We start from the raw sequence: 14,396 nt of genomic DNA on the forward strand, positions 1-14,396 counted from the left end.
TGGAGCAAATGAAGTTGAAACAATATCGACACCATAATGCCTATTGGTCCTAAAGCAACAAACCTCAATCTAACAGCCAGAGTAGCTTTTATTGTGTCGGTGTTTCATACAATCACAACTTCAAAAAACCTGAATGAACTCCTCGTTACATTAGAACCAGTCTCGGTACCAGAAACTTGTGTATTCGTGCTACATTCCCCTGAAAACCCATCACCCCCTACATTTTCCAAAACAGCATCCTTGTCTGAGATGGCCCTTGTCCGTGATGGGAATAGCCACAGGAGTCTCCTGCACCACCTGCCTTCCTCGCCTACCTTTCCTGGAGGTAACCTATCTACCTGACTGTATCTGCGGTTTTTCTCCCTTCCTGTAACTACCATCCATCACACTCCTAGCTCCTGTATTTTCCTCACTGCTTCTAATTGCTACTCCAACAGACTCATTCTATCTGATAGGATTCACAACCAAACACACTTATTGCAGACTTAATCGTCCCTAACATGGAAACTCTCCCTAATCCCTCACATCTGACAGGATCAGTACATCACTCTACTAAGGACCATCTTTGCATCTTAACTATCTACAGATTCAGAATGTAGCACAGTCTTCCTGGTCTAAAAAAACACTGCTCCAGGCTAACTTAGTACTTATGTTTTATATTTTTAAAAATTAATTGAGACAGATCTCAATAAAAGATAAAATCAAAGAAGAACCCACTCTACTACAGATTTACTAAGAAAAAGAACAGCAAGGTTATACTTATTTAGTATTCTTTCCTTTACTGGTCAGAGCATGAGTCTAGGAATTGGGAGGTCATGTTGCGGCTATACAGAATATTGGTTAGGCCATTTTTGGAATATTGTATGCAATTCTGGGCTCCCCCTTATCAGAAGGATATTGTGGAATTTAAAAGGGTTCAGAAAAGATTTAAGGATATTGTCAGGGTTGGAGGGTTTGAACTATAGGGAGAGGCTGAAGAGGCTGGGGCTGTTTCCCCTGGAGCGTCAAGAGGCTGGGAAGTGACCTTCTAGAGGTTTATAAAATCATGTGGGTCCCGTCTACAGTATACAGACAAAGTCTTTTCCCTGGGTTGGGGGGGGGGGGGCAGAGAATGGGAGTCCAAAGCTAGAGGGCATAGGTTTAAGGTGAGAGGGTAAAGATAAAAAAGATACTTAAGGGGCAACTGTTTCACACAGAGGGTGGTGTGTGTATGGAATGAGCTGCCAGAGGAAGTGGTGGAGGCTGCTACACTTGCAACATTTAAAAGGCATCTGGACGGGTACATGAATAGGAAGGGTTTAAAGGGAGATAGGCCAAGTGCTCACGAATGGGACTAGATAGATTTCAGATACCTGGTTTGGCATGGACACGTTGGATTGAAGGGTTTGTTTCCAAACTGTACATCTCTATGACTCTATAACTATGGATGCTGGCAATCAGAAACAAAAACAGAAATTGCTGCAATTTCAGCAGGTCTGGCAGCATGTGTGAACAGAAATCAGTATTAATATTTCAGGTCCAGTGATCCATCTTAGAACTGATTTCTCTCTACAGATGCTACCAGACCTGCTGAGTTTTTCCAGCAATTTCAGTTTTTGTTTCAAATAATCTCTCATATGGCTGCCTTTCTCATGTAAGTAAGTAGAGGTTGCATTTGATCCTTACCTACAAGAACTCACTATATTTATGGGCTGGATATTACATATACCACCAGATGGGCAAGTAACAGTTTAGTTGTCCAGTCTGTCATCTTCCCACCCACTGAGATCTGTGTGAAAAAAGGTGAGAAGCGAAAGGATTGTGCCTCAATTCAGGGGTGTCCTTTGTGAGGACACTGTCCGACACTGTCCAACACCATCCTCCACCCCCCCCCCCCCACCAAAGACGCCATTCCACCATGCCTAACAGAACTTGATCCTCCCCAGTGTAAAACTCACAACACTTGCTTTTCTGTGGCATTTTTGGCCCTCCTCAAACGTCTTGCAGCATCAACTAAGCTCTAGCCCTGTTGGGAGTCAAACTGGTCTGCAACTACTAGAGATCCTGGACGTGGGCCTGTCTGAGTGAGAGGCACAAGAGCAAAAAATGATCCAACTTAGCCCACCACATGTTATGGCTGTGATATGGGCTTCAACAGACACGTTGGTTTCCAGCGGTCTCTACTTATGGAGGTGTGGCACAAGCCACCACCCCACCCCCATGAATTTCTACTTTGGCTTTGATTTTTCTTTTCCATTTCAAAATTCAAGCATCAGCTGAGCTGTACTATAACCTTCTTCAAAAGGAAACCTATCAGTCAAACAAAGTGTAAATATATCATACTAACTAGAATGTACAAACGAAAACAAAATCTTTCACATCAAATTCTACTGCCTGTGCCACTTAGAGTAAGGTTTCATTGCTGGAAATACAGAAAGAAAGATTGGTTAAATGTGGCAATATATCATGTCCTGCATAGTGTGAAATCTGTAGGCTTACTCAATTAAGCCACTCTTGCATATTTCCTGTTGGAGGGTGGTGGTTGATTCAAGATTTGGGTCTTTTTCTCTTAGTAAAGGAACACATACACATTTATGTAAATGTTCAAAGCATAGAGGCTTTGGGGAAATAAGACTAAAATAAATTAAAGAACAAAATTAAAATATTCACGATTTCTGTAGTTATTAAGTTTATTGTTTTACAAGAATATTGGATTTTATGTCATAACCACAAAATAGCAGTTTGTCACACCATTTTTTTTTTGAACAGGAATTTTGTTAAAAAAAACTTTATTTTAAAACAACACTTTTTAAAAAACATTAATTATTTCAATATTGAACTCCAGTGAAGAAATGATATTCAGTTATATTTTTGTTTATGGATTCTTGTTCAAATTCACTGCCATGACTGCTCTCTATATTGCTCTACTTAGAGTCATAGAGATGTACAGCATGGAAACAGACCCTTCGGTCCAACCTGTCCACGCTGACCAGATATCCCACATATTATTGACACTTTTTTTGTATCATGAATAGCTTGCATTCAAATGGTCTCAGCCTGATTTTACAGGGTCAAATGTAGAATAGATCAACTCAGTAGAAGAAAATAAAATCAGCATATCTAAGAATCTGAAGTAATTTGTTTTCCAAGGGTAAATCAATGTATTTCTTCCAGACAACTGTCAGCTTTGTGATTGTGTGTGTATGTACAGGACAATCGGTTATAAAAGTCTCTTTATGGATGTTCTGAGGGACTTTAATTACTTGTATACAAAAGATTTGAAATTTTTGATTACAATTGTAAAAAGGTTGAACTTTTTTTGATAAAAGATCTAAACTTAAGTTTTACATGCTTTCATTAAAAAGGCATTTAAAGTTTGAAATTAGGTAAGCTTTCCTATAATAGATATGTTTTTCAAGGTACTTAACTTAGTTTACCTTTCCTGGTTGGAATGTTTGACAAAGCATCAGGCCTGAAAGAGTGGGCCTGAGGTCGCAAGGCAACATACTTTTATTCTGTATTTGTAATGCAGTTGAAGTGAAGCTATGGTGTACCATGTAACAAAGACTGGACGAAATTGCTGACGGATTAGCACAAAAATGTTTAACGTATTTCTAACACATTCCTCTTCCATTTTAGTGAACGTGTTTGAATGGCTCTATTTAAATCCTGGACAGAAGAATACTGCCTTTTCCAAGGCTTTGTTGGTGAAGTGCTGCTTCAATGGGCTTGATACTAAGTGTAAAAGCAGGTTTTTAAGTTTGCCAGAATTGCATTGCACATCATTCGTAACTAGATGTGGTAGAAACTTTGATCTGATTTGTTAGTTATTGGATCACTCAACCCTCTTGCATCTGATTCAAGTTAAGAAACATGGAGTTAGCACGGGGTAAGTAAGTTGAGGAAGTAGATCAGATTGAAAGGCAGTTTTTTTTATGCAGAGTGGTTCTCATGTGGAATGAACATCCTGAGGGAGTGGTAGCTGTAGTTGTTGTTACAACGTTTAAAAGACAATTGGATATGTACACGAATAGGAAAGATTTGGAGGGATATGGGCCAGGAGCAGGCAGTTGAGACTAGTTTAGTTTGGGATTATGTTTGGCATGGCTTAGTTGGACCAAAGGGTCTGTTTCCATGCTGCATGACACTATGATGTATGATTTTTTTTTTTAATTACTTAGTGTGGAAACAGGCCCTTCAGCCCAACAAGTCCACACCAACCCACTGAAGAGCAACTCACCCAGACCCATTCCCCTACATTTACCCCTTCACCTAACATTATGGGCAATTTAGCATGGCCAATTCACCTAACCTGCACGTTTTTGGATTGTGGGAGGAAACCGGAGCACCCGGAGGAAACCCACGCAGACACGGGGAGAATGTGCAAACTACACACAGTTGCCTGAGGTGGGAATTAAACCCACCTGTGAGGCAGCAGTGCTAACCACTGTGCTGCCATGATCTAACATGAATTTCTAAAATAATGAAACAGTGGATAGGGGAAAGATGGAAAAATTAGAATTCACAGGTCTCAGTTAAAGTATAATAATATGATACCAATCCTATGCCTCCAGGTGAATGTCATACTGTTTCTGGGAATGGGAAGCAAGGGAGTGGGGGATCTTAATTGGGTGAGAAGCCAAAATTAGATACCTGAAGATAGGATGAAAATTTGCAATCAAATCTTGGAATGTTAAAAATAGATTGAGCTGCAGGTCAATAAGCAGGGGTATCCTTTTTGCATACATCTTCATATCGTATATGCTCAGTAAAAGGCCAGCTCACCAGAATCAAGTATCCCTTCTCAGTTTGGTTCTTATGAGCGAGCAATATGCACCATCAGATTTGTAGCTGCAAGAACTGGCATGCAGCAGGTGAGGTTGTCATCTTCCTGGACTTTAAGGTGAATATCCACTGCTTTATCCTCTTTCAAAACACCATGATTAAGATTGGGTAATGGTAGTCCAAGTTGCAAGGGCTACAGAAGATAGCAAAGGGAGAAACATTGAAGTGAAATGGACTTAGGTCAAGGAGGCTGGCAAACAGTAGAAAAATGTATGGCCAAAGATGTAACTTCATATGACCTATGGAAATCTGTGTCAGGAAGGGAGGCAAGCTTACTAGGGAAGGCGAAGGTGGAGCCAAAATATTTAGCTGGAGCCAAAATATTTAGCTGGAGGTGTTCACTTCAAGAGCCCGAATGATGTATCGGACTTGTACAGAATAAATGACTGTCTGGCTGCCCTTTAAATATAGAGTTGACCTCCAACCCAGTAAGATAATGGCACAGCTGTCAACTTCCTGTCCACCACACCACAATATTGCATATCCGTATGTAATGAGCTGACAACCGCGTAATCACACAAGAAAGGTTGACTTGCTCCCAGGGAGAAGTTGGTGAGAGGGGATCATGTGATGAGCCAACTAACCCTTTGTTGATTTAAGACACTACTTTTCCCTAGGCCACAGGATAGATGAAGGAGAGCTGCCGAAGAAGCAGGACCCCTGAGCATGTGCACTGCCAGTCTTCACCCATCCTGCAACTTCAAGCTGTGTATGTCACTAGGCCATCTATACATCAGTGTTCGAAGATCCAAACAAGGAACATCTGTCTCCAGAAGTTGTTACAAAAATCATCCACTAACAAGTCTAAATTGTCTCAATGCTGAATCCTGAGACCTCCAGGCCCAGTATGAAATGTTCCAAGTCATCAAGATTCATACACCATTGACTTTCAAAATCACTTTGCCTATCCCCACTTTGTGTATGAATATGCAAACACTTGAACACATGTATGACAGAGCCGGAGTGTTTTATTTTTATTACTTTTAATTAGATTGGGTGGCAAGAATGATAAATACAATTTCTTTTTCAGCAGCTTATAACAAAACCTATCCATGTCAGAGCATTTAAATTACTTATGGAATTGGCAAGTATATGATTTTCAAGATAGACTTGCGGTCAAATGTGGAAAAGAGGGAAGCCATCCTGCATCTACTCATGTGGTCATAACATAACTGAACAACACATATATTCTTATGGGTTTTCTGAACTTGCACTATTTATGTCAGGAGTTCATAGGTGCCATGAGCAAATCATTCCTGAGGCAACTGGCCACACCTGTTACTAACCAGGTACTGGGTTTACAGATCCTTGTGTACATAAATGCGCACACACACACACTTAGACAACAATATGCTGTGGAAATTAATTTTTGTCATTCAGCTTATCTAATGAACTGCAAGACTGTGGAAAAGGACAATTCTTCTGCTGATGTGAAGGTTACCATTGCATGAAGAAATCTTCTTATTAAGCAATCCTTTCCAGCCATTTCAAAGAAACCTACAATATTAGATAATGTGTGTGCTTAGACATATCATGAACATGCCAGATTCCATGTAAGAGCAACTGTCTTTATCACTTTTCTGGTTGAAGTACAGTGGATAAGAGGCTGGATAAGAGGCAAAGCTCTTTCTGGGGGTCAGGTTCCCTCAAGTGCAAACAACAGTACCCAAACCAGAATATTTCCTCATAACGACCCTTGGGCTACATGAATATAAGACCATAAGAAATAGGAACAGGAGTAGGCCAATCCCTCAAGCCATTCAAAGGATATTGGCTGATCTGACAACCCTCACATCTATTGTCCTGCCCTTTCTCTGGACCCCTTTATTTCCCAACTGATTAAGAATCTATCTATCCCAGCCTTAAATACACACAAGGACTCTGCCCGAACACTGCTCTATAGCAAGAGGTTTAAAAGACTCTCAATCTTCTGTGAGAAGCAATTCCTCCTTATCAGGTCTTAAATGGGCACCTCTTTATTCTGAGATTATGCTGTTTGCTCAGAGACTCTCCCATGAAGGGATACACCCTCTCAACATTGTCAAGTCCCTTCAGGATCCTATCTGTTTCAATGAGATCACCTCTTATTCTTCTAAACTGTAACGACTAGAGTCCTAACCTGTTTAATTCTTTGCTCATACGATAATCTCTGAATACGTGGAGTTATCTCGTGAAGCTTTGCTTAAATGACTCCAATGAAATAATATCTTTGTTAAAATAAAGACGACTGAAACTCTCCTCTCACATTAAAAATACGCCCCCTAGTTTTGAACTCCCCTATTCTAGGGAGGAGATTTTCGCTTTTCATCTTATCTATGCCCCTCATGATTTTATAAACTTCAATAAGATCACCCCTCAACCTCCTATGCTTCAGTGAAAAAAGTCCCAACCCATCCAGCTTATCCTTATACTTCAAAGTCTCCAGTCCCAGCAACATCCTGGTAAATCTTTTCTGAATCCTTTCCAATTTAATAATATCCTTCCTATAGCAAGGTGTCTATAACTGTACACTGTACTCCAGAGTGGCCTCACCATAACATCCTGTACAACTTCAACGTGACATCCCAACTCCGAAACTCAAAGATCTGAGCAATGAAGGCATGTGTGCTAAACACAAAACACTCTGTCTACCTGTGATGCAATTTTAAAGAACTATGTACCTGAACCCTAAAAAGCCAACCTTTTCATATAGAGGGTAATTCCTATGTAGAATGAACTGCCAGAGAAAGTACTTTTTGCAGATACAGTTACAACGTTCAAAAGACATTTGGATAGGTACATGAATAGGAAAGGTTTAGAGGGATATACGCCAAATGCAGGCAAATAGGATTGCTTTAGCTTGGAAAAATTGGTTGTCATGTACAAGTTGGACTGAAGAGTCTGTTTCTATGTTGTATGACTCTACAACACTATAAAACTTCTCCCAAATCACCAGATGTGGTCTCCCCAGCATCTTGTACAGTTGCAGTAAGATGACCCTACTCTCACACTTCAAATCCCTTGAAATAAGGATTTAGATCAGTGGTGCTGGAAAAGCACAGCAGGTCAGACAGCATCCGAGGAGCAGGAAAATTGACGTTTTGGGCAAAAGCCCTTCATCAGGAATGGAGGCAGGGAGCCTCCAGGGTGGAGAGATAAATTGGAGGGGGGGGGGGTGGTGAAGAGAGCTGGGGAGAAGGTAGAAAAGAGTACAATAGGTGAATGGGGGTGAGGATGGAGGTGATCAGTCAGAGGAGAGGGTGGAGTGGATAGGTGGGAAGGGAGATTGGCAGGTAGGACAGCTCATGAGGACAGTGCGGAGCTGGAAGGTTGGAACTGGGGTAAGATGGGGGGTTGGGGGGGGGGGGGGGGGGGGGGGAAGGGGGAGGGGAATTGAGGAAACTGGTGAAGTCCACATTGATGCCCTGGGGTTGAAGTGTTCCAAGGCAGAAGATGAGGTGTTCTTCCTCCAGCCGTCGGATGGTGAGGGAGCGGTGGTGGAGGAGGCCCAGGACCTGCATGTCCTCGGCAGAGTGGGATGGGGAGTTGAATTGTTGGGCCACGGGGCAGTGGGCTTGATTGGTGCAGGTGCCCCAGAGATGTTCCCTGAAGCGCTCTGCGAGGAGGCATCCTTTCAGGAGACTGGTACCTGACTACAGAAGAAGAATTATGTACATAAAAAACTATTATGTCAGACGCAGTCATTTTTTGAAGAGGCAAAGGACTATTGAATTTTTTGGTCCTGGCTGAGAACGGTATAATAATTGAGCACACTGATCTGAATCTTAAATATTATGAATATTCCACTAACTTCACCTGCAATAAACGTTTGTCATCTAGCTTTGTCCCAATAACAATTTATGTGCAAGTGGACAATGACTGTTTTCAAAGCCTGGCACTTCAGTAGGCATGAAAAGTTAAAGATTCCTGAAGAAGGGCTTATGCTCGAAACATCGATTCTCCTGTTCCTTGGATGCTGCCTGACCTGCTGCGCTTTTCCAGCAACACATTTTCAGCTATGAAAAGTTAAAGAGCAGGCTGGTCCTTACTTGAAATCTAACACTAGCAAGGTTCTCAAAAGCATCAAGGTACTAAGGACCTGTTGACTCCAATGCCTTAACTGGAAGCCATCAACATTTTACATCCTGAAATATGGTCTTCAATCTCAAGCCTGACCACCCTTCTTTACTACAGTGAGACAACTAATCTTTAATTTAAGAGGCAACAGCAGTGCCACATTTACTTTTAACTAGTGTGAGCAGTTGTTCACTGTGCCTGTCGCCACAACATCTTACATTTTAATGGAGAGAACAGAGTCTGTGCCAGATTTTAAAACCCTCAGCAAAGTGTGTTTTGGCAAAACTGACTGAGCAAGCCTCTCTCTCTCTGGTTTCCATTTCCACCTATCAGCCTAGTCCTCCCAGTCCCTTCCCCTAGCCCAGTAGAGTTAGTTTCAGGTGACTGAGACTTCGATGCTGGTGCAATCAGCTGCTTCAAGGATTTTGATGTTTGTATGCCTCTCCTCCCAGGTGATGCCGAGAATCTATCTGCATCAATGGTAATTCTCAGGGGTCTTGAGGTGGCATCTACATATAGTCCAAATTTTGGAGCCATATAGAAGAGTCAGAAAGATGACTGCTTCATACATAAGGATGTTGATGTCAGCACAGAGGTCACATTTGTTGGAGATTCTCATCCTTTGGTGTCCGAAGGCAGCGTTCGCAGATTAGGTGCAATGCTGAATCTCCACATCAATATCAGCCTGAGACAAGAGGTAGCTTCCTAGGTATGAGAAATATCCCATGTTTGGGAGGACTTTTCTGTTGATCTTAAAGCAGAAATGGACCAGAACATGACCAGGTACAGACTGGTAAAGGACTTCAGGTTAAGGTTGAGACCAATTCTTCAGAATGCTTCTGCGAAAGTATTGAGCAAGGCTTGAAGATTCAAGACAGCAGAGATTATGTGGTCAGATTTCAATAAATCAGTCGATAGAAGGATAAAGGAATAATGGCAGAAATATTGGCTTCTCGGTGAAAAAATAATTAGAATTTATCACGTATAACCATGGTCAAAGGAGAGGAAGGATCAAAACCAGCTGGAACAAAAGTCTAGAGTAGGAAGTGAGATTCAGCAGGTTTTGAAATTGGAAGACCAATGTGATTCATATCGCTGTTCTCACTACAATGGGTCTTGTCAGGCAAGGCAGAAGTATGACAACGTTGATGATACCACAGGGAGACTGTTTAAATTCCAAAGCTGTAAACATTCCTTCTTTAAAATATAAAAATGCAAGGAAATGGCAGTTTATTTCTGTTAATCAAAACTTTTGCAAAAGCTTTCTTAAATGACACACGATCTAATCAGAGGAAAATCAGAAATATAGTTGAATTTAGGGAATAGGTATTCCAACTTCTCAGTCTAAGCTAATTCTGGCTAACAACAGGTCTTTAAAAATAATTGCTACATACAGAAGCAATGCCACGTGAGACCATGATTTGAAAGTTCACAAGAAAAAACCTACTTTGTACAGTTACACTGCTCAACCACAAACTAAAAATGTACGAACTATACATTTTAGGACTAGGAATTTCTGAACATGTCAAATATTCAAAAGTATTTTCAATTCCAAAACTACAGAGGTTAGAAATGTACATTAAAACATACAGTTGATTCCATGTGCCAATGATTCACAAAACTATATTTTACTACTCAATTGAAAGAAAATATTCTTCGTTATTTTTCTAGAAAAGGCACATGTTACAAAGTTATCTCTAATGATTCAGGCATTCCCTTCCTCCATAGCATTCTCAGTGCATCATGACCTCACCACATAAACATCTGTCAGTAAAACAGCCAGGCCACAATTTATTCCACAGGTTGGATGCTAAGCAGCATCTTTCAAGTTCCACAATAACAACAATCCTAATACCCTTCCAAATTATAAACGATAGAAATGAAAACAGAACATTTAAAAATCTAAAGCATTCAAGAAGCAGGCTAAAGTAAATTGCTAGTTCCTCCCAAATTAGAAACTTAGACCAGATTTTTGTCTTCCATTGCTGATGTAAATTAGATCTCAAAACACGGATTTTGTTTTTGATTTGGAAAGTACTTTTGCTCTGCATTCCAGACACCATAGTATTTTCATGTGATGCACTTTCATCCTTTCTCACAGGATGCAACGACCTTGGGTGCAAAACAGACATACACCTCTTCCAAGGTCAGAGTCCACATTGCAAGGACCACAGGAAAATTACATTCCCTCCCATACATTATTTCTAGGTGTTTAAATGGATTTGTAAGCTTTCTTTGTAACCACTTAGGGGAGAATGGAGGATTAAAAAAAAAACCTCTGAAAGCTAAATGTTTTCACACTTCCACATGTTATTTTTAAATACAGTCCTGCAAGGGTACGTTGACAATTACATTAACCAATTTGTAAGTGTTAACATACATTACAGTACTTTTTTTCCATTTGAGAAAGAGGCATCATTTACTTATTCTATTGTGCAGCATGGTTATTACCAGCAAGATTAGAATTTGTTGCTCATTCTTCATTGCTCCTTGACCTATATGGCTACTAAAACACTTCAGAAGGTCTTTAGGAGCTAACACATTACTGCAGATTTGGAGTCACATGTAGACCAGACCAAAAAGCAAAAAAAGATTTCCTTCCCTGAAGGACATCAGTGAACCAATATGGAAAGTGCATTAGAAAACTTCCTTGCAATGTTTGTTACTAGAATTTAAATGCAAAGATAGCTCTTACTATGGGAGGAAAAAAAATCATCTGCTTTTGAGAAGTAAGAACATTTCCAAGCATATTCTCCCTTTCATAAATACTACTTTGATAGGCCGAAGATAACATCTATTCTTTCCATTATAGCCTTTGGAATTTGGAAAATAATGGCTGAATTTTCCCAGCTGCAAATGACATGAGCCTTGATGAAAAGTTGAGAAAATTATGAGGGATGGGCAATAAAGAAATACCTGACAGCAATAATCCCACTTTTCCAACCAAGTGAGAGGCCGATTTGCATACATTAACATCTCATTATATAAAATAGCAAATTTAATTAATAAAGTTTCTCATTCTTTCACCTCCTGGGTTGAAAATAAATGGCAATAATTCCTCACATGAAAGTCAGACCAGTAATCTGATGAGTTTGCCCCTCTGGTCCCTTAAATGTCAGTCATCAATGGCTCAGAGCATGCTCCAAAGAGTGGCCACATGCAGCCCCTGTCCAGGTCTATTTTAGCAAAAAAAGGGTTCCAATGTCCCTCTGTTCGACATGACTGGGACAATTGACAGGACGTTCAAAACAGCTCCAAGCTTCCAGCACTTAACCTGGTACGCAACTGGGATTCAGAGACAGCACCATTGCCAGGAACCCAGGAAGGTCCTGGCAGTGCCAAAATTTCCCTGTGTGGGGCAAGATGGGTGATGTGAGAAAGTGAGTGCCCCAGTGGCATGATGCATAGGTAGAGAGAAATTTTCCACAAACTCAACAAAATTGACACTTAGACAATTTCTGGTAAAATTCAACTCAACATTTATTACGAATGCTTGACTGAGTTCTAAAATTGAATGATCCATTGAGTCAGCTGATCAAGAGAATAATTTACAGTGCTACCAGGTTGTAATATATTTTGCATTAAATTTTTACAGTAGATGGCTGTTTGTTTTGGGCAACTTAGGTGCTACTTAAATAAGTACCTGTTTTTCAATGGAGAAGTTATTTTGCAGTGTCAATATCATTGTGTTTAAATGAGATTTTCATGTGATTGCCATAGGATTTTTTCAAAAACTGCAGCTGAGAGAATCCCTGTTGCTTTTCATGGATTTGGAGGACTGTACGGAGTGGTGAGTGGTTACAGGTGATCTGAGGGGCATGAAAGGAACATGAATTGAGAGGGAGGTCTGAAGAGGAATAGGGTAACCTGGGGACAGGAGATGGGTGACAGATGAGGTTCACGAGGAGGGACAAGTTGGGAACTGGGTTGCTGGTGGTCTCAGAGAATACAGGCCAACTTTTACCCAGCCTGCCTCTGCACTCAATTTTTTCTCTCTATCAAGGGTCACAAAAATGTTCTGTGAATGTAAACTTTATGTGAAAAGAGAAAAATCTCAGGCAGTCATAAATGGGTCAGTTTGACACTTTGAAAAGTGGCAAAATATACAAATTATGTTTTTCCTGAGCCTACGAAAACCTAGGCCTTACTTTCAACTGCTCGAGCAGGATCCTAAGAGTCAGCAGGCAAAGGAACAGGATCCTCCTGTTCATGAAATCAAATGACAAAAATAAAAATTCAATGTTATTCAACAGCACTACCTAATCCTAAACATCTGCTGTACTTTATTTTTTAAAACATGCATTACTTCAATATGTGCAAACAATATTTTCACAGCAAATTGATACTGTTCCAATCCATCATTAACTCTATGCAGACAAACAATATGTTCCTTTTCTTCTGTTTGTATCAATACTTCTGGGCAAGGCCAAAAATGATGTGCAGGCAGCAGACATACTTTGAAAGTACATTGCTTGCCATACTGAATAAAAACACAAAAAAGCAGATTTTAGTCACACCTGGATGTGGAGTTGTTCCTTTTGCATATGCAAATATGTACCAGAACATGTGTTTGAAATATGCACACATATAGAATTTCATGACAATCTAAATAATATTCTTGAAATGAATCCATACTGCTCTGCACACTTTCCACTTTGGACGTAATACTTAGAGTTTACCCTTACAAGTGTGCTATTAAATCGTTTTGTTACAGAAATGGAAGGACTCATTAAATATAACAAATTCAACTTGTCATTTATCTTTTCTGAAATACTTCAGATGGAAACAGATGTAATAGTCAATGTAATCATCCTCTACATATCTTCCTTAGCTAAAATATTATCATGAATATTTTGTGTCACTTTCAACAAACTATATTAGATGGTTTCAACCCTTCAGACCTAATGGCTCAATTGCTGTGTTCAGCTACAGAACTTATAAGAGAATTTGCAAACTTTCTAGAATTTAAGAATCAAGGCAATCAACATGGTCAAGTCCATCAGCTCATAGGTCAACTGAGTTATATTTGCATAACTGTGAAAAAGAAGTTAAACTCAAGTAAGCAGGATACCACATGACAAATGTATTTCAGTAATAACTTAATTCAAATGACATTTTAGAATTAAGATCAGATGACCATTCAGAACTCATCCACACCATTAATTATTTTTAATAACTGTATTATAGACAATTGCCTGTCTTCATTGCTGTCTTGGGAAACTGTACCATGATTTAATTAGGCACTTGAGGCAATAAAAAAAACATAAGAATCCTAAAGTAGCACAATGAGCATGGGATATGTTAATGACATCATGATACACAAGATGATGTGATACTGACATCAGCAACAATGTTATCAAGATTCTGAGAAGAGGATTAAATAACTTGCACAAGAGAGTTGTATTACAGAGAACAATGTTTTAAATATAATCATGCACAAATGAAACAGTTTGTTTAAACTCTCAAGATTCAGGTAATAGCCACTCTTAGCTAAGACAGAGACTGAGATACACCTC

General features: G+C 39.9%; 1 protein-coding gene across 8 annotated transcripts in view; it reads right to left on the reverse strand.

Annotated features, from left to right (window-relative positions):
* The window catches only part of LOC122564798 (regulator of G protein signaling 3), a 289,256-nt gene that overhangs the window by 12,332 nt on the left and 262,528 nt on the right, over positions 1-14,396 (reverse strand). For 2 of the 8 annotated variants that reach the window (XM_043720038.2, XM_043720039.2), the window contains one exon: positions 12,348-13,360. The exons of the other annotated variants lie outside the window; for them this stretch is intronic. In XM_043720038.2, coding sequence (XP_043575973.2) covers positions 13,136-13,360 — 225 coding nt within the window. In that variant the 3' untranslated portion in view covers positions 12,348-13,135. Of the gene's footprint in view, positions 1-12,347; positions 13,361-14,396 lie in introns of those variants that run through there. 8 annotated transcript variants of the gene reach the window in all.

The sequence above is a fragment of the Chiloscyllium plagiosum genome, unplaced genomic scaffold (assembly GCF_037043375.1).
Source record: "Chiloscyllium plagiosum isolate Xiang-an unplaced genomic scaffold, Cpla_swu_hap1 HiC_scaffold_21, whole genome shotgun sequence".
NCBI lineage: Eukaryota > Metazoa > Chordata > Chondrichthyes > Orectolobiformes > Hemiscylliidae > Chiloscyllium > Chiloscyllium plagiosum.